The sequence below is a fragment of the Pelecanus crispus genome, chromosome 6 (assembly GCF_030463565.1).
Source record: "Pelecanus crispus isolate bPelCri1 chromosome 6, bPelCri1.pri, whole genome shotgun sequence".
NCBI lineage: Eukaryota > Metazoa > Chordata > Aves > Pelecaniformes > Pelecanidae > Pelecanus > Pelecanus crispus.
The window spans coordinates 73,316,639-73,337,735 of record NC_134648.1 but is presented as its reverse complement, the minus strand read 5'-3'; the positions used below and the strand labels follow the sequence as shown (position 1 = coordinate 73,337,735).

Sequence of the window (21,097 nt, the reverse complement as noted above, 5' to 3'; positions counted from 1 at the left end):
TCTCAGTTTGTACTTCTTGCTCATGGCCCAGAAAAATTAAAATCCCACTGCCTTTTCAGTGGCTTACATTAGGAATGTAAAGGAAGATAACACTACTCCTAAATCAACATCTGAAACCCAGCTTTTCTTAGCACCTTCTTCTGCACCCAAGCAGAATAAAACTGAAATAGGCATGGGAAATAAATTTCCTTTCACACAAAGACCTGGGCTTTTCAGGACAAACAGATTATTCTGCCTCAAAAGAAGATGACTGTGGTCTTTGGCTGGCAATCGAAAAAAACCTTTATCAAAAATTCAGCATGGTTCTCAGCTAAGGGAAAGAAAAATCAAAATACAAAGAGGAAATATGGATTTCAGTCTGCAGTCTTAGCTTGGGATCTAAACAAGCCAGCACGATTTCCATTTCATTATCTTCAGGCTGTCTTCACCACAGCTGCCCGAGCGCAAGAGGACATTGCAGGGTGCTTTCCAAATCCTCCACTCCCGCACAGTCCCCCGCCACACCGCTGCCACCAGCCCTGTGGCCCAAGCTCTGCCCAGCGCTTCAAAGATGCTTCTCCCAGCCTGTGCTGATCAACGGGCATCCAAATTTTAGTTTACTTTGAGTCTATATTTGGAAGGGATAAATTCAAGGGAAAAATAGGAAAATATTTTAAAGGAAATGTAATGCTTCTAGTTTTACTTTAAATAATGATTGGCAGATGGCCACCCCTTCTCCTTTTCCATATTTCCCATTTCATCTGCTCAGGGCAGTGAAATGGGATGTCATAAAATACAGCAGAACAAGGTTTGTCATCAGCTTAGCGTGGCGAAGCGAGAGCGTGCGTGCCCGATCCCGAGCGGCAGGGACCTCGTGCAGCGCCTGCCGCGGCTCCAGCCCAGCTCCAGCCAGGAGCATCGCTGCGGCTGCTCCTCACACTAGAAAATGAGCAAAAAGGAGCTGCCCAGATCGCATGGTGGTCAGAGACGGCGTAGGGAATGTAACAGGAGAGTCTGCTGCAAAAAAAATCCATGCCTCCACTTCTGGCAGGGCTCCTAGCAGCCTAGGGAAAGCCAGCGCCTCCAAAGACAGTCACGCCAAAAGCACCAACAGAGAAGCCTCTCGGGTGATCCCGCAGTTCTGTGGCTCTCACAAGAGATCAGCAGGAGGAGACATGGGAAGGTTTGCTTGCCACAAATCCTGAATTACGAGACACACCAACCTCCTGAGCAAAAATCTGCATCAGGGTCTCACGACACCTGACCTGGTCCTCCATCTGCAACTAAAATCCAGTGCATGCCGGTGGGAAATTTGCTTTTTATTTAACGGGTGTCAAACCTCGCAGTCCATCCAGACTCAGAGCTCCCACTGCCTTCCGAGCAGCCTTCCCACCACAGTGCAGGGGATTACGGACACCACAAACTGCCCGCTAACCGGGGAGCTGGCCGCATCCTTGGAAAGCTCCAGCTCCCGAGCATCACCAGTATGGACCATTATATCTTCAGACAACACCAGTTTATCAGGGGAAAAAGCAAGCCATCCCAGTCGCACCCATCTGGGGCGTACAGGCACATTGACCAACAAACACACGTACCACTTGGCATACCTTACCTGGAAAGAGGCTTTATTGAACATAGCTGTAAAATTATCTCTTCAGTTGAATTACTGAATTTGCACAAACATTTCTCTACAGAATAAAAAAAATCAAGCCTTGTCATTGTTTTACTGCATCTCGTTGTGCTTTTTATACTCATATTTGCAAATATTATACTCGTTTGTTTGTTTGTTTTCACGTTTGTACTCCAATTATTTGCATATCAGGTGGGTGTTTTTAATCCTAGGGTGTCAAGAGAACACAATAATAATAATAATAATTATAATAATTATAATAATAATGCTCTTCTTTAGACAAAAGTCTTTCTTTTTTTTTAATGAAGTTAAAAGCTGAGATAATTTAAGGAAAAAGGTCTTCAAATTGTCATAACCAACTGTAAGGGAACTTTACAATGCAGTGGAAAACTGGCTGGCTAACGGTACGTGTTCGGGTAGCTCAAAACCATTTGTACAGCTTTTATTTTTTTTGTTGTTGTAAAAGTGGATTTTTTTTTTTTTTTTTTTAATTTCGCTACAATAACAAAATAATCTTTCGCGATCTGCACAGAGTCTGGCTCCAGGTGGGAGGCACTGCACCCTCGGCGCTTCGCTGGCGCCAGGCTTGCAGAGAGCTCTGCGGTTTGCTCGGTGTCCCGGCACGCGCAGCCGTCCCCCACGCATGCCTCCCCGTCCCGCGAGCGCCGGGGCCGACTGCCTCGCGAATGGAGGTTAAGGGTAAGAAAATCACTTCTGCGTTTTACCACCTTCTGCGCTAAGTGTATCTTAACAACCTGCTCCTCTGGTTGACCCGCTTGATAACCTGAAAAAAACAACAACAACAACAAAAAAGAGTGCTGCTCCCATTTCCAGGACCAACGGAAGCTAGTTTCTAATGGATAATAAGCTGAAAGGCCATGGCTGTCTGGAAGGTTAAACAACAAATATCTCATCCGAAAGGGCTTACGCAGCAGCTTAGGTCCATCCATTTCCAGAAGCGGCTTCGTCTCCTTGCCTGCAGTCTGCACACCCAGGCTCCGTAGTTTGTTTAGAAAAGAGTTTGCACAACCCACATTTTAGCAGTGCAAGCTTCTGTGTTGAAATTATTATTATTATTTTATTTTTATTTTTTTGTTGTTTTGTTTTTCTTAAATCAGGCTTGTTTCATTGAAGGCACTTGGTTTCCATGGCAATTTATAAAAGACGGTGGTTTGGTTTCTTCACTTCATTAGAACAGATGACTCAGTTGGGGAGGGGAGAGGGGTGTTCGAGTGGCCGCAAGCAAACTCCGATAAGCCTGTGTAATATGTAAGCCCAGGTCGCACATCCTGGATAGTAATGCATGCAAAAGGAGACAGCATACAGTTATCAAGCATAGCCATGAGAAATGAAACAGAAATGTCTTTAAACAGCTCTGATTTAGGGTTATTCTCTAGGGAAGGTGACAGCCAAAGTAGAAAGGGCCTACATTTATTTAACTCTATACTAAAAACCTTCTTGAGGGGAAAATGAATGCCAGCTCTTCACATACCCTGTTTACAGTGAGGTGTTTCTCTCTCTCTGTTTTTGTTTTTATTTCCTCTCTCTCTCCTTCCTTTTTTTTTTTTTTTTTGGCAGGCCATTAGGTTTCCATGGTAACAAGCAAACTATTCATTTGAAACAAAACCAGCCATGACTTTGTGCTTTGACAAGGGTTTCTATAGCTCTTTTCCGAGAGTTCAACCAGATGATGCTGTATTCATTATTGACCACAAAAGCACCTGAAGGTCTCTTCCTTACTTAGGCCAGATCTCGTTCTCACACGTAGTTCATAGTGAGTTACACTCCTGTGATGCCTTTTATGTCCCCAGTGCTTTTTAATTTTTTTTTAATTATTTATTTATGTATTTATTTAACTTTTGAGTCAGTCAGTGGAGGAATCTTTGGTAGTTTGTTTTTAAATGTCCATTTTACAAAGACTCTTTCTTCATGCCAGTGCCTGGTGAATCTTTTGTAGCCTCTGCCAGGATAAGGTCACCTCTGATGACTTAAGACAGACATGAGGATGATAACTGGGATAAGTCGTATATGCGCTAATGTCCCAACAGCACCTGATCGTAAATCTACAAAAAGGGGTGAAAAAGGTAGAATTAAAGAGCTGCCCAGACACAGTCAGCATTGCTACAAGGCTTAGAAGAGAAAGGGCTCAGCCGCCATCGCCTGTCCTGCACACCGACGCAGAGGCAGCCGGGGAGGACAGCGGGGTGATGCTCACCCAGGCTGTCTCCGCTTGTCACGCCGAGTGCCACCAACCCCCCCGGCAGAGCCCTGGTCTCTGTAGGGACGGCGCTCTGCAAGGTCACCTCCTGCAAAGAGGGGACGAGAATGCCGCTTGCCAACTGAATGAGGCAGGAGACGTTGAGATGACAAAAACACTTGGTGTAGTGAAGGTCGGTATTGCAATGCACACGGCGGGGTGGAGGGATGAAACAAGGTCCACAGGGAATCGCAACACTGATATTCATTCATTTCATATTGCTTGGACCCCCTGAACATTTTTTTTTTTTTAATCATAGAATCATAGAATCATAGAATCGTTTAGGTTGGAAAAGACGTTTAAGATCATCCAGTCCAACCATTAACCTACACTACCAAGTCTACTCTAAGCCAGTCATGTTGCTTTATCTGTCTGCCCATCTTGAATCACGGCCGCCCACCCCGGCCCCACCGGGGAGCGCAGCCTGCTGCTCTCGCCTCTGCCTAACGCCCATCAGCCTTCCACCTGCATCTCTGCTAAACCAGCGTTTTCCTATCCTAACAAAGACATTTTGACTCCAGGTCCTGCTTCCAAGGAAAATCTTTCACTTTAAGCCTCCCCAACTGAATCAAACAATAGATATTGTTCTCCTGGAGAAAATCCATTTTAGAAAGTGTCTCAAATTTATAACCATGAGAAGCAATTTGCTCTCCCCCACATGTGGAAGAGCCACTTACTGTTGGCCGGTTGGTCTGTTTTCATACACTCTCCTTCCACAATTGATACATCATCAATAGCAATATCACCTTCGATGCCGGGGCCGCGGATCCCTTCAAATATGAGCTGTAAAAAAATAAAGCAGCAGCAGATCAGAGGGTGACGAATGGAAAACATTCCGCTGCATTTTGCACGGCATTAAACTGCATCAATGGACTTGGAGTAGTTTACAAACATTGTCTGTGGTGCAAAAAAATGCAACTGAGTTCATACGTAAGGTGAACACAGAGGATGTGTGAGCTGCGGAGGCTTTTACTCTTCAGAATGAGCTAAAAAATATCAGAGCTGCTAGTTGCCTGCCTAGCTGTCTACGTGGTGTCTCCAGGGCAGTTTCACCACTATGTTAACTGTAATGTGTGTACTTATGTAAGTATGGTATTCCTGGAGCAAAGAGTAGGATTAAATGGAGGAAAAGTTTTAAAAAGATTTGGGGTGTTTTTCCCAGAAACTCCTGCCACCTGAAGTGAGTGGCAGAGGCACAGCTCGAAGAACAGCATCTGCGACGCGTTGAAGGACTGAGCATCCACTCGAACACAGACCGCATGAAGACGCACAGAAGGAAGAAAAACTCCGTGGTAAAATGAGGTTTCTGGCTCTTGAAGGTGGCCCAACGAGTCCCTCCCACCCCATCTCCCACACTGGTCTTCCCCATCTGCACGCCGGTGGCACGTCCTTGCAGACAGGAGGAGGACAGGAGCTGCCCCCCTGCAACCTTCTCCTGGCCCATGAAAGCTTGGGAGAAACCTCTCAGGAGCCAGTTTGGTGTCCCTTCACCCATAACACAAAGCTATACTTATCTTAAGGAGTCAAGAGGGGACTACCTTTGATTCAGATCCCCTGAGGTCCAACAGTGACCTCCTGCGATCACCTCAGTGGATTTTGACCTCCCAGATCTCCTGCTGTGGCAGGAATCGATGACAGTGACAGCCCTGCTTCTCTCCTGCCCCTTTTAGTGGCTCATCATCATGTCTAGAAGCTTTGATCCCTTCTAAGAATGGTTTTATATTTATCAGCGGACATTGTGACGTGTTTTATCACAGAGAGGGTCAGGGTAGAGATTTTATTCCTCTTTAAGGCTTTATCCTCTGCTAAATGGACGCCCGCGATTTCAAGGTCCTATTAATCACTTTCTGTCAAATATTCCAGTCTGAAACCCCAGCTGCTACAGCCAGGAAAGGAAATGGTGCCTGTACGGAGACGGGTGGCTTGTTGCAAGGTCAGTAGTATTATTTGCCGTAATGTTCATTATTAGCTATGGATTGCTATTGTACTAAAGAAACAAAGTTATCCACTCTCCTTCCCCAAACCCGACGTGATGCTGTCCTGCCATACTGCTGCTTAATTAGCTTTGCAGAAGAGTGGACTCATTCTGCGTTGTGAGAAATTTATTCACTAGAAAACTTCAAAGCCTTTCCAAAGAGATGAAGGAATTATGTAAGGAATATATTTCCCAAGCAGCACCATTTGCACAGTTATCTCTCCTTTCCCTTCTCCCCCCACCACTCCTTTGAAATATTTTTGGTTAACTTAGATGACAAGTTTTTTAGCTTTAATCTGCAACAATATATGCATGAAATTCAATGAATTTTATAAGGGCGTGCTATGGCACTAATGGAGACATTAACTCTTGGGGGTAGAGTCGATTTGAAAAAAAAAAAAATAATTCCGTCTGGAGCAAAATACTTAAATTACACTTCATAATGATCTAACTGCATCAGGGAGATGTCTGGGGCACTCGGATGGGCTCTCTCTGTTGTCATTGATTCCAGCAGGACACAGATCCGAGCCTCCTCTTTTGGCACCTTCCGACATTTCTTTACTCATTAATACAGTTCAACCAGAGCTGCTTATTTGAAATTAATACCTTCCATTATAAATGATCAGTAAACACTCCGAGCAGTGGAAGATGACCCTGGAGATCACAGGGGTCCAGTAGCTAGTCCAGCTGCAAGCCTATCACCCAAGGACCGTACCACAGCGGCGCACGATGCCGCCAGGCACTGCATGGCGCAGGCAATTCTCAGCTCTGCCTTTCCACAGCGGGCACGTCCCTCAACTTTGGCCGCAGGCACGTCTCATCCTTTCGCCAAGCTGAGCATCCCCAGTCGGTGCCTGACCCTGCGGCGGTAAGCTGGCAGTATGAAGGGGTGCGTTTACACCCCTGTTGTGTCCTGAGCCTAAAGTGTGTGCTGGGAGCACCAAATAAACTCGAAAGTTGTGCATTTGGGGCACAAGACTCCATCGGTGCTTTATTGAATCATAGAATCATAGAATCATAGAATGGTTTAGGTTGGAAAAGCCCTTTAAGATCATCCAGTCCAACCATTAACCTACACTACCAAGTCCACTCTAAACCAATCAAGGGTAGACTAGACTAAACCATGTCCCAGGAAGCGCGATGCTGTAGGTTAATCACTATAACAAGGTGGATATTAATGCAACAGAGAACTGTAATTGGGAAAACAGTAAGTTTTTTCCGTAATTTACCCTGTTATCGAAAACACTGTCTCAAATAATTATCCCTCTGACAATTTTTTGACTCTACCTCTGATGATGGGAAGTATTCAGCTCGAGAGGAAAGCGTCTTCTCTTCTCCCCCAAAGTATAGCTTGCCCTCCCGCTCCTTGGCAGCAGGCATATAACCAGTGAACAGAGTTTAAAGTCAAATCTTTCCTGATAACGAAAAACACTGTATCCAGACAAAAGGACTCTATACAAATACAACGGCCAGCATTTAATTAAAATCTGCATTTGGCAGTGCGTTTTATGGGCCCCTGAGACGGGTTGCCATTAGCCAGCTTGGCCACATGCTCAGAACAAATCACCGCAGATGAGTGTTGGCAAGGCACGGAGCACAATCCAGCCTGCAGTTCACACCGATTTGCAGGAGGTGCCAGATGATCAGAATCCCCTATCAGTATCCCGCAAAACCTATTATCTGCAAGCCCGTGACTTGACAAAGCTGTTGTTAAAAATACTGCATTTAGCTGGAGGATAGAGGGGCTTATGCGTACAGCAAAGGGGAAATGGAAATAAGCCCCAATAGTGCCTCCAGAGTTATCCCGAGCATCTCCGGGGCATTCAGCTTGTGCTTCTTCAACAGCATTTCAGACAGATTTTGCCTTCCCGGCCAGTGCCCTAGTAAGAAGTAGGGAGGAGCCTCATGAATGACCCCACTGGAAGCATGATGGCAAGGGTTTAAGCCCCTTACACTCGCTGTAAGGGGCTGAAAATCTCAGTGGTCCAGCAGGGTCATTTACTTAAGGGCAGATCAGCCCCTCAATGCAGAAAAGCCCTCCCTTGCAAAAAATGTCTTTGGCACAAGAAGGTGTCGAGGAAAGTGTAGCTGAAGGCAGTGGTAGGGCTTCTGCTCCAATCTGAACTAAAATTGACACCTTCCTAGATGCCAGTATGCAATGTATCACTTCCACTCGCTCTCTTTTTTTTTGTGTATTTATCCTTTAAAAATACTTAATTAAGTGACTATCTTACTAAGATAGCTTTTATGCAATACTTTTTCTGATTCAAAACACTGTAGTCCTCTCAGTTCTTCACAACAGAAGCTTTGTTATATATCACAGAGACTGGGAAGATATAAAACAAATCGGGGCTGCACTCTTACTCATATAAATTAACCTATAAAAAGTTTTAATTTCTGTGTCAGTGTACTGTTTTACTGCAAAGATTCACTTCAATTCACTCTCCTTAAATTTAACTGGGAGGTTAATATTCTTTCCTACTTAGAATCCTAAATGGAAAATAAAGTTTGCTTGATGCAAGAGCTGTAATTTAAGGTTCCAACCGCTCTGACGTTTATTTGTTATATTGGTGCAGAGCTTCATGGCTTTACATTCATTTTATGCTGAAGCCTTTAAACACGACAATGTGAAAGGTGAAAAATAGCCAAGCAGAGGAGCTTCCATTTTGTGCGCCAGCCAGCGGCACCAGTGAATATGGTTTTAAGGCAATGTGAGTTGAGGTGCACCAGTAGCAGAAGTGACCCCTGCAACTTTTCCGAAAGCAACGGGGCCCCGTGCAAGGGCTGATGCTCAGACTCCATGGTGAAAGCAGCAACCCGGGTAGCGGGAGCTGCTGGCTGTGGCCTCCGGCTGCTCTGCCGATGCCTCACCCCGGCTGACCCCGTGCAAGGCAGACACCCCAGCTTGCCCTTCCATCCAAACTTTTAGAGTGGACTTGGTAGTGTAGGTTAATGGTTGGACCGGATGATCTTAAAAGTCTTTTCCAACCTAAATGATTCTATGATTCTATGATTCTATAAACCCATGCCTTCCTCTCCATGCCGATGAGGTGACCCGTGGTTTGCACCCCATCACCCTCCTCCAGTTTCCTTCATTGCTGGTGCCAAATCCTTTGCATCTCTCTGCCCGGAGCCGATGTCCTCATCCTTCCCCTGCTTCTGCTGAAGACTGGCCCAGGCCTCAGGAATCCCTCTCAGACACAACTGTGATTACGTTGGTTTCAGCTTCCCCAGCCATCTCTTGTCTCCCTTTACCAGTTCATTTATTATGTTCAGATACTGAACCATTTTTCTCTCCTTCACTGTTCAGACTTTTTGGATTTATCCCGACTTCACCAATACAAAACTCACTCACTCTGATCACCTCCCTTGTACCTGGCCCCATGCTCTAAGTGTATTTCAACACTCGTATTCCTCTACTCTGCACTCTTCCTCCCCAATTCTGCCACTTCGTTCCACTCAAACATCACATAGCGCTATACTTCACATATCCCACTCCCTCAATTTTTCTCTGATTTTCCCCCATGCAATGCTTCTGCGATCACATATGCCAAATCATTTCTCCTCTGTCATTGCCTTTCATGCATGGAAATAAAAACAAAGGGTCAGGATCAGTAATTATCCATAAAGCGAATCCCGATCTGCATGTTTAAGATAGCAGTTTTGACTTGCACTGCATGACTCTCTTTCCCAAAAGCCATCGTCTCCCTCAGGGGACCGGGAGGTTACAGAGAGGGGACAGAGGAGTCTGGAGAGCACTGCACTGCAGGGCACAGCTTGTGACTCCCGTCTTCCATGACGATACCCCCAGCCTCAAACACACGAGGGCTTGCTGGCAGCAGCTGCCTTTTTGGGTCTGTTCCAATTACAAACAGCTCGCAGCGTGAATGAGAACTGCCCATAATAGTCTATCAGCATCTCACTGTCAAACCAAAAATGAAATGTGTGAAAACCTGTCATGACTTGCATAAGCCTAGTGAATGAGGCGTGCAGCTCTGCCGTACCAGGAGCTTCATGCAGGCAGCGCGGCTGCTTTGGTGCCTTTCAGCAAAGGCTCAGACATCATCCTTTTTCTGCAGAAAATGCATGTATTTCAAGAGACCTCTAACACAGTCACTGCACCGTGGACCCTAAATATTTTTTCACAGGAAGTAATTTTGTATTCCAGTGGCTAATCTGAAATAAAAAAAATGTTTTATATTGGCCAACAGCGTCTTCTAAAAACTGAAAGACATTTTGTCTTCAAGCAAATAGCTGCTGCTCGGCCATTAAAGTGTGCATTATTAAGCTCTACGGTGCTCGCCTATTTACAGCAAGGAGAGCAATTATCTGTCCATAAAGCAGCTTTCAGAGCTGAAATGAAGCTGTGAAATCCTGTGTCAGAAGGAAAGGGTCAGTGTGCACAGGGCCCCCACTCTGAAACCCAAATACTCCCGTTCCCGGTGTGCAATGCACAAGCCATTACCTGAAATGAAGTCGGGGGGTTTATATTAACGCGGGCTTGGTTCCAGTGCTGTCCCTTATTTCCACTTGAAGACCACAATGGGTTCTCTATCGCGGTCTGACCTTTCAACCGCAGGTAAACGTTCAAGCTTCCTAGAAGAGAGGTGGAGAACTGGAATTGGTTAGGCTCTCTGATGGAGCAGAGATGCTGGGCTGGGTACAACAGCAGTCCTCTGCTCACCCCCTTTCCCATTTTGCGTGCGCCTCTGCTAGGTCTGAGTAGATGTGGAGAGTTTCTTGTCCTATATTCAAAAACTTTACAACTTAGGAACACCACGAACTGGTGATGTGAATTCACAGCAGAGGCAAAGCGAGTGCGCAGGGAGCGTGCTCCCCTGTTGCGGGCAGGGCAGTTGCACCCATTGCTCCCTGCAGCCCAGGAAGGACATGAGGCTTCCCAGGGTGAGATGGGAAAAAAAGACTTTTCTGTGCTTTAGTGCAGATGAGGCGTTTATAACCTCCTAACCCAAGGATAAATAAGCAACTTGGTTGCCTTATGCTCAGCTCTCGCTTATAAAGGCTGTCCAGCTTCTAATGGAGTGCCACAGGGCCTGGAAAACCTTTCTCAGAGATAGATGTGATGCCCTTACTACTCCTAAGGAGTATCTTTGAAGGACAACATAATCGTCTAAGTTCAAATAACCTTGGAAATGTTGTCCCTCACTGTGGAGAAAAAACCCACAGCCCTAGGTCTTTCCCCACCAACAACCATCAAGTTATGGTTCCAGCACAGACATTATTTGCAATAAGTAACAGAATCGTCTGCATTTGGCAGCCCTTCTCTCTCATTAACATCCCTGCCTCAGACCACAGACAGAAGCCAGGCTGTCTTGGTGCAGCAAGAGACAGCAAAATCATCAACTCCATTTGGCAGGGTTCAGTAATTCACATAGTTTGGAGATTTTGTTCCTTCTTGCTCACCACTGTTATCTGCAGAGGTGTGGGGCAGTGGTGTCTCTTGGTACTTTGTAAATCATTGCATTTGCCTTCATTGGAGAAAGTTCAGTGAGTCAGCTTCATGCAAGACCACTTTTTTTAGGGAGTTTGGCATGGCAGCTGGGAAGCTCACACAAATTATATTTGCAATGAAACCTCTCAGATCTGAGGCAGCTGCACAGTGACTCAGCTCCTGCTAATAAAAAGTTCTTATTTCTAGCAATAGCAAAACCCAGTGCCTTGAAAGACATAAGGCTAAACGTGCAATGGAGCAGCAAATATTCTCATCACGGCTATTTCACCAGGGTGCCCAGAATGAGGCCATACATCTTCTTTGAAGGAGGTGGGGGAAGCGATGCTCGCCAGAGCGACTGGGCGGCACCGTGTCTCCCACCTGCCTCCCACTGCAGCATTTTATTTTTCAAATGCAGGGGAGGGTGCAGAAGCAGCACAAAGGAATCCCGGCTTTTAGAAAGGATAGTCTGTCTCTGCCTACGTGCACGCTACCAGGTAAAACAAAAAAAGACCTGAAACAGAAAGGGCTTTGCAAGGAGGGAAATGCTCGGGAGGGTTCCCTGGAGCAGCCCTGCAGCCCAGCCCAGTGATACGTGGCAGGGCTGCTCGCAGAAAGCAGCTGCTCAACCTCAGCCCTCTTCCAAACAGCAACAGCTCTTGGGCAACATTTGTCTTCTTCAGATTAAACAGTTCTGCCTTCCTTCCCACCTGCTTCTCTCCAAGACTTTTTGTGACAACTGTGCTGGGTCTGTGGTGTGAAAAAAGGCAGGGGCTTGGACAAGACTACCTAAATTTCAAAAATAAAGTTATATATAATGCTATTTTTCTTAAAGACAAAAATCACTGCCCATATCAAGCAAGGGATGAATAGCTGGCTAATCGTTTCACCTGTTTGTGCAGGCTGATAGAGCCCATGCTGCAGGGCTGTTTGGAATAACTGAATAATTTAGCTATCAAAAGCATGTCATGCCATCACTGCTGAGGTTACAGAGATCTAAGATTGTTCATAGCGTACTCAGCCTCTCTGTGTCACAGAATTTCTTCAGATTAATAGCAGAACGATAGGCATCTTCGTTAAAATGCAAAATCGCCATTACTGTACCAGATGTACTCCGCCGCTGCTCAGCGTGTTGGGCAGTACGGAGGTACCTGCCTGCCCCTCACTGCTAGATACGCACACACTCCTGCCCAAAACGTCGCTGAAAACTAAACTAATGACACCTGCAACGGATGTTTAGCCTTGAAATTCTGCCAGTAAGGTTTTGGAAAAGTTACATGGCCTTTGCAAAGCTGATGCTGTGGAGGAGGACGGGTTGGCTGTAGGGTTCACACTGAGGTGTGTCCAGCAAGAATTCATCTACAGATTTCAAACTATTCCAAACTCCAGAGAAATGGGTGATGACGGGACTCTTGAGTAGGAGACAGAAACAGTGAGCAGGTGTAACAACCATGGATTAAGGAATAAAGTTTACTTTCTGACAGCATCCTGCTAAGAGAGTGCAGGGTGCTCCGGAGACGTCGCCAGCTGCAACACCGGGGTGACATTTTGAGCGCTCATCACTGTGCGAACACAAACAGCTTTCGCAGTGTGTTCTGACGGCACGTTTTGCTTCCACTTTTTGTTCTTTCGGACGCTCTCTAATGATAAGAAAAATTATTGTTCTTGGAGCATCAATTAGAAATGCCCCATTTTGGGGTGCAGATGGAAAAATTGGAAGTATAGATTGTTTTAAAAGATGGTGACAAGTATAATGGAATTACAGCCTCTTTCTGTCTCAACAGAGACACAGTAAGGACAGTGACTCTTCCTTTTCTTGCTCCCCAACAATGGCTTATTGCTTGCTGCAAATCAAGTAATGGGAACTTCTATTTCTCTTATGCTTCAGGGATAATCTACCATCTCCTTTTGAAGGATGTGGAGCGAAGCGCATGCGCTTTCCCTGGCAGCCGGCACTCTCAGAGTTAGCTCTGTGATCTGTCAGGAATTACAATCTGACTTGTAAGTAAGAGCCACCTATATCAGGGAAAGACACGCTTTATCTTTCTGAATCTAACTACCATGGCATGGGATGTAGGTCCCTGTTTATCTCGTCAGAGCTGTGCCGTAGCGTAGGTGCTAATCTCAGATCGGTGCCCTGCTCTCTGCGAAGACACCCAAGCACCTCTCCTTATCACTACAGAAATGTTCAGCCTCTTCTCCAGAGACGCCAAAGACCTGAAATGCAGAAATTTCTGTTGGAAATGCAGAAGCGTTTTGATGAGCACCGAAACTGTTTTGGAAACTTTGCCCCTGAGGCAATGGAATAACGACCCTAATACTGCTTGGAAATCTTATGGTAACTAGGGAGAATAAAGCCCCCCAGCGGAAATTCTGACTTGCAGTACCAAAGTCTGGTGAACAATGCTACAGCAGTTTGGATGAAAAATCAAAGTTTAATGGCCATGTATCTTCCCTGAACATGTTGTCCCCAGGCCGAAGGAAGGACAGGCTGGAATTTATTTAAGCCAAACTCCCCTGCAAGACATTTCATATTTTCAGTGAAGTCAGGTCAAGAATCAGCAGCTCAAGGTTATTCAAAAGGGAGAGCCTTCAGCAGAAAGATCATATCGAGGTCTCAGTTAGCAGCTCCTACCCTGCTCTTGTGAACAAATCAATGAGCTGGCAGTGCATACTACAGCCAACGGTGCCCTGACTGGCAGCGCTCATTCCCAGATGGAGATAAGAAGTACCCTCTACAGCAGTGAAGGGTCAAGGCTTCTAACAGCTTGTCATAAACCAGTCAATCTGTTTTAGCAATAAGATTTGGAATTATCCACAGGGGATTAATCCTTAACAGAAATGGAACTCTCCTGAAAAAAAATATTACCAATTAAATATTTCACAGAGAATCACAGAATCATTGAGGTTGGAGGCACCTCTGGAGATCATACTGTCCAAACCCCTGCTCAAAGCATGGTAGATTAGAGCAGGTTGCCAGGACCATGTGCAATCAGATTTTGGATATCTCCAAGGATGGAGACAACTCAACCTCTCTGGGCAACCTGTGCCAGTGTTTGATCACCTTCATAGTAAAAAAAAAAATCTTTTCTTATGTTTAAATGGAATTGCCTCTATTTCAATTTGTGTCCATTGACTCTTGTCCTGTCCCTGAGCATGTCTGAGCTCCATCTTCTTTACACCCTCCCTTCAGGTATTCATACATATTGGTGAGGCCGCACCTGGAATGCTGTGTCCAGTTTTGGGCCCCTCAGCACAAGAAGGACATTGGGGTGCTGGAGCGTGTCCAGAGAAGGGCAGCGGAGCTGGGGCAGGGTCTGGAGCACAGGGCTGGTGGGGAGCGGCTGAGGGAGCTGGGGGTGTTCAGCCTGGAGAAGAGGAGGCTGAGGGGAGACCTCATCGCTCTCTGCAGCTCCTGACAGGAGGGGGCAGGGAGGGGGGTCGGGCTCTTCTCCCAAGTGACAAGTGATAGGACGAGAGGAAATGGGCTCAAGTTGCACCGGGGGGGGTTAGATTGGATATTAGGAGAAATTTCTTTACGGAAAGGGTGGTCAAGCACTGGAACAGGCTGCCCAGGGAAGTGGTTGAGTCCCCATCCCTGGAGATATTTAAAAGACGTGTGGATGTGGTGCTTAGGGACATGGTTTAGTGGTGGAGTTGGCAGTGCTGGGTTAATGGTTGGACTGGATGATCTTAAAGGTCTTTTCCAACCTAAACGATTCTGTGATTCTATGACATCCCCCTGAGCCTTCTCCTCCCCAGGCTGAGCAGTCCCAGCCCTCTCAGCCTCTCCCCATAGCAGAGATGCTCCAGTCCCTTCATCACCTTTGTGGCCCTGAGCCGGAGTCTCTCCAGTAAGCCCATGTCTTTCCTGTCCTGGGGAGCCCAGCACTGGACCCGGCACCCCAGCTGTGCCTCACCAGTGCTGAGCAGAGCGGTAGGATCCCCTCCCTCGATCTGCTGGCCACACTCTGCCTGAGGCAGCCCAGGAGGCTGGTGGCCATCCTTACCACAAGGGTGCATCATCTGAAACACTGTGTCCTGATTAGGTTTGATTTGTCTGAGCAAATCATCATATTATAATAATCCCTTTCCTAACCCAAAGTAATGTCCAAGACCACAAACCTTTAAAACCTCATGCAAGTAGTTACCTCATCAATACAACTATACATACAATAACCATTTGCTTGAATCATTGAAACCTTAGAATATTACTCATTAGGTTTTTCTTTTCATTATCCTCATGTGAACAATTTCAGTGATAGAGTTCACATCTGGGGAATCAAATAGCATGTCTTTGCTGATTTCATAATTTATTTCTTGTGTGCATGTTGCATTCTCATGTGTTTCATAACATTTTGTCATTACGAGGAATTAAAATATTGAATTTAGAAGGCATGTTTAAGCGTGCATTCAAACACACGGCTGATGTTATTAATTTACTATTTTTCTGTCAGTCTGCTCTTAAAAGACAGAATAACAAGTAATTTTTTACAAAGCCATTCAAAAGAAGATAATTTTGAACATTAGCTAAAATGACGGGAACTATATTTTTTAACGTTGAGGAACAAAAGTGATATTGAGCAATTTTGGTTTTCGACAACTAGGTGTCCACATTGCCATGAACAAAGCCTATGTAACTATGATCACTAATCAACATTGTCACCATCTTCGCCTGTGGGTCAGTTCCTTCATCAGCCAGCATTATACATGTCGATTCAAGAAATTACACATAAACAAGAAAGGGCAATCTCAGCAAAAAAGCTAAGGACAGACACTTACTGAAAAGGTAGCCTAGGAAAAAACTAAAATTGTACCAATGAGAGGCAACTGTTTTGTGGACACAGCCTCCATGACTGTTTTTCTTATACTTTATCCCAACCCTAAGGTATTCCAGAAAAAGTCTTTGACCCTTTATGTTTGTAACTTTTTCCTTCACTGTCATATACCAGAAATAGTCTGGCATATGGTCATAACCATATAGGGCAGTTTATATTTTTTCCACTAATTATGGCATGGCTTGATCGCTTCCTTCCGAAAAACAGCTGAGCACCCACTGGAATGTAGATCCAGGAGAATTTAGACCTGGGGCTGCGTTCACGTGCTCAGCAGTGTTGAGACAACTAACGAAAAACTAAGTGAATTTGTCTGCTCTATTTAAAACCTGAACTCTGCCCGGAGGCAGGCGAAGGTTTCCCAAAGCAACCACCAGAATGCACTGTGAGGATGCGCTTGCCCTTGAAATATATATAAAAATACATCAAGCCAGGTCAGCTTGGCACTGGAAAGCCTCTTGACACACTGGTAAGCACGGAGCACCCCACAGGGATTTACAGGATTCATAAAAATTGGCTGTCTATCATTTCTACTTTTATATATTCCCACACCCTTTTTTCATACTACGTGAAGAAATTAAATGTGTGTGTTGAAAAGTGCTATGACTAAAAATAGACGTAGAGATATACCTTGAAAATATATACTCCCACAGCTTGTGAGGGAATTGTTCATGACTTTTACAAAGGAACCTGCGTGTGCTGCCGCATCGCACACAGGCTGTGCCACTCCAGCTGCCAGCACACGAGGGGTGCTGCCGCTAATTGCTTGATCCTGAATCTAGCGAGGAGTGACTCAAAACACTGTGTTAGTATCAGGCAAAGTCCTTGCAAATATCACCTTTTCTGTTTTCACGCTCTACAGTTCCCTGCTCAAAACCTCGTGCGTGCACGAAACACTTCCCAGCTCTAAGAGGGGCTCCTGCTAGCGTGCTGATTAGTGGAAAACACAGTTTTACAGCAATTAGGACACTATCAGGCACCTCTCTTGCCAGCTTTGCTTGCAACTGGCCCTTGCAGGTGTTGGCAGTCCTCCCGTCCTTTCGTTTCATACAAGCGGACATTTCTCCTGCTATTTCTCCCAAAGTGAAAAGACAAGGTCATTGGCTTTCTCTCACCTATGTGCTGTCCATACATGTGATAGTAGAAGCTAAAACAATAGGCTGTGTTCGTAGCTCCGTAAGGATTTTTTGGAGCGACACTGAAAACAGGACTAACAAGTCTGGCCTTTTCTCCTTCCAGCCTGGGGCGTGACGTCTCAATGTACATGTAGAAACCTAGGGAAAGTCCAAAGGGAAATTGTTAGGTTGCAGTCTTCAAAATCCAACACATATACATGCAGGAAGACACCAAGGCTATCAAGCATCTTGATTCATTTTTCACATTCATCTGACATCACCATGGTTTCTGGGACATATTTCTTCTGCATTAAGCCCATGTGTTATCCACAACTGCTTCAAAGACATGTTTTCTACCAAGAGTAAAATCAGGGCTAGCAGGTCAGTACTCGTAAACAACTTCAAATCGATGTAACATTTTCTATGCACAAGAAAAGAAAAAAATCTTTATGACGGGGTTCAGACTTCGGTCTCAAGGTCGCAATTTGTTCCTGTAAGCAGGGAGCAGGGAAGACTTTTAAAATAAAGGGAAAATATCTTGATGGAAACCTTTCAAGGAGTATTTTCAGCTGGTCAAGTCAATCACATGTTTGAAAGCTAATTTTCATGAAAGAAGACAATATTAATTTATTCTGATCCTGGACTGTGCCAACAACAGAGATAGTAATTACTTAATCCAACCAAGCAAATACAATGCAGTATGATCTTTTTCCCCTTTGGTAGTGCAAGCAGGGGGCGTACAATAAAATAGCATGAGTTACTGCAGTACTTGATAAATTCAGCACAATATGTCTGACTTTTCAAATGCAAATATACACTGCAGTCAAGATGGCACGCTTCTGTTTAGTGGGGCAGCAGATTGAAAATTACACATTTCAGCAACACCCAAAGTAAAAATGGGGGAAAAAAAAAAAAAAATCTTATTGTGACAGTCTTGAGAGAGCCCAAGTTAGGATTTAAATTACATAAACCAAGAATATTTCAAGATGTGCCAGAATATTTCCCCACTAGACTGTAACTTGAAAGCATTTGCTTTGAGAATGGCTCAATAGAAACAATTCAAGGTGGTTAATGGCAGCGTTAGTGGGTTGTGCTTTGGGACCAGCCACACGTCTCAGCACTGGCAATTCCTTTTAGAAGTCCTTGAGCTGTGCTTATTCTTGGTATGATTAGGAAAAACGATGTAGCTGGCTGAATTGGCTGTCCTGGACTTGTCCCTCACCCCAACAGAGCCGCAGAGCTCCCGGTGCCGGGGGATCAGGCACGCTGCTGGATCTTACCTTCCTTGGAGCCAGTCCGATCTGCGTTTGGCCCCGTGTTCGGGGTATATTTTGTGTCTCTAGTGGCAGTGCTTTGTTTTGTCCAGTCGAAATTGTCCGTGTCATCTTGAGTGAAAAGGCAAATGTTACCATCCTCAAACCCACAGTGGAACTCTCCTGCCAATGCAGCAAATGAGCAGAAATTTAGTGGCTGAAACTATTCATCCTACGCTTGTTTGTCAAAGTACTTGTCAATTATAGCAAACACATTGTGGGATGATCCTTATTAACAGCACTGGAAAATAGATGTACATTTATTTTACGTCACTTTCCAGTGTTCAGTGTATGTTTTCTTTTGCAGTAACCCCAGTGAAAAAAAACCCAAAACAATCAGTCATCAATCTGTGCTGGTGTTACTTGAAATTATATTCAAATATTATTGTATAGCTCCTCCTCACATATTCACACGTATACAACTGCCCTTAGAGACGTTGTCTCTTCTTACCCAGGTAGCTTTTCTAAAAAGCTGAGAAGAACAGGCAGCATGTCCATAAAACATGCATCATGGGAAAAAGAAAGAAGTGGGTTATTTTGGTGTAGGGATAAGGATATTAGGGAAAAGAGGACAGCAACTTTTCAAAATTAAAACATTGTCTCCAAGTGACATCTCCTAAACTATCCTTGGTTTTCAAGAGGGATGGGAAAGCAAGTAATGGCTAAAATGAGAGCAAAGGAGCTTTAGGCTAGAAATGAAGAAAATCTCTAAGAATCAGGACAGTGAAGCACACGAACGCATTGCTCAGGAAGAGCATTGGGTTCCCATCACTGGCTTATAAGAACCAATTAAACAAATACCTGGGAGGAAGGCTTAGGTGTACCTGAACCTATATGGGCAGGAGAGGTGACTGTATCATGTCCTGAAGACACCTCCTAGACCTTGGCTAAGATTTCTGTTATGTACTTGAGGTCAAGTGACAAAAGTTTAGGCCTAAAGAACAAAAATGCCAGGAACCCAGACAGAATTCCTGGGATCTTCTTCTTTGTGAAACAGAGGTCTGTGAGACACACCAGTCCAGTGATCCTACCTGTGGGTTATGATGGGTTGAGAAAGTCCTACTGTCAGACATTTAGGAACCAAAACAAATCAAAACTTCAAGGTTCAGTTTTGACCTCAAAACAGGATAAGGCCCCATGTAGTAAAATGTGCAAAAGCTTAATTTTATGCACATGAACAGTTCCAGCTGAGTTTACTCTTCCAGCAAAGTCAATTGATTTATCTGAGAAAACAAGCAAATCTCTCTTCTCTAGGGAGAATGCAGCTGTCTGCATACTGTGTCAGCTACGGCCTTCTTTACAGGGGTGCAGTTTATATTCATTGTTATGAGGAACTCTAACACCAGGTATCATGGGATTATTAATCTGTGCTAAATTGAGAAGGTATATAAATGTTTGCAGGTTTGGGGGTTTGCTGAACTATAAATCCACTTAAGCCACTAGAGCTTCACTACAAATCAGTGAAGACAGAGGGACCTGGAGCTTAGCTTGGATATGTACTGCTAAGCAAGGATTCTGGTCTGAAACTTCTTTAGAATCAGATAATACTGCAGACTGAACAATTGGGCTTGAAAAATTCATTCCAACCCACAAGGTGCATTAGCAGTGCTTTCCAAGTCTTCCTCAATCTGTTTCTGCCCGTGCAAAAAGCAACACAAACTGTACCCCTTCCACAAAAGCCAGCATAAAACACCACTCTCTAAAACCAGGTTATCACAAAAATAGTCCATAGAAATTTCCTTGGCTATTAGCACCTCAAGCAGATTGACTTGATTTCTCAATAAATCCATCAATCTTATTAGGTCCTCCAAGAGGATTGATTTCCTAAATCACAACCTTAACTGGCCAACATGACTGATAACCATTGGCATGATGGGGAGCCAATTTCAGGACCCTACAACACCTCAGTTTGGTTCTGGAAGCAAGTTCTTCTGAATCCTGAATTTTGAATGTTGAAGAAGTGGCAAAATACAGAATCATTCAATGGAGGAGCACCATCATGAGCACTGCAGAGAAGGAATACAAGTAGATTGTTGTTCTTCCTGAAAGACGAGCAAATCAAAGAATGAGGCTACGAGGAATACACGTGCACAGATTACATCCAAAATCCTTCGATAGAGAAGCGCGTGAATAGATGGAGACAGACACCTCCGTCCTTATCCTGAGGACCAGAAAGATAACACAAAGTCCGTGACAAAGCTCTTGAAAGACACAAGGACTCGAATGAAGCACTCTGAACAAAACGCCCGCTGTGCCTCTCATCTGCAAGAATACCTTTTGCGTGACTTGAGCTCCAAAGCTGCTTGGTTTACGCAGTGTTCTGTGCATTTGACTTCCACCTCCACTTATGCAAGCCCTTCCTATAGCAAAAACGGTGCCGCTTCTACACAGTATGATAAAATTAAAGGGCAAAACAGTAACTAAAAGAGAAAAGTTCTGAGTACCAGATCCAGTCCTGCAGCAAAGTGAATTAACACAAAGCATTTTCTACCATTCAGCAGTTTCTAACACTGCCCCTCCAGTACCTTAAGAGCTGCATTT

The 21,097-nt window shown here is 44.8% G+C and overlaps 1 protein-coding gene across 1 annotated transcript in view; it reads right to left on the bottom strand.

Annotated features, from left to right (window-relative positions):
- Nucleotides 1–3,583: 3,583 nt before the first annotated feature.
- MDGA2 (MAM domain containing glycosylphosphatidylinositol anchor 2) overlaps nt 3,584–21,097 on the bottom strand; it is a 423,597-nt gene continuing 406,083 nt past the window's right edge. Inside the window, exons 14-18 of the mRNA XM_075713071.1 lie at nt 18,524–18,679; nt 17,244–17,402; nt 10,307–10,437; nt 4,544–4,649; nt 3,584–3,672 (exon numbers count right to left, since the gene is read on the bottom strand). Coding sequence (XP_075569186.1) covers nt 3,584–3,672; nt 4,544–4,649; nt 10,307–10,437; nt 17,244–17,402; nt 18,524–18,679 — 641 coding nt within the window. The remainder of the gene's footprint in view (nt 3,673–4,543; nt 4,650–10,306; nt 10,438–17,243; nt 17,403–18,523; nt 18,680–21,097) is intronic.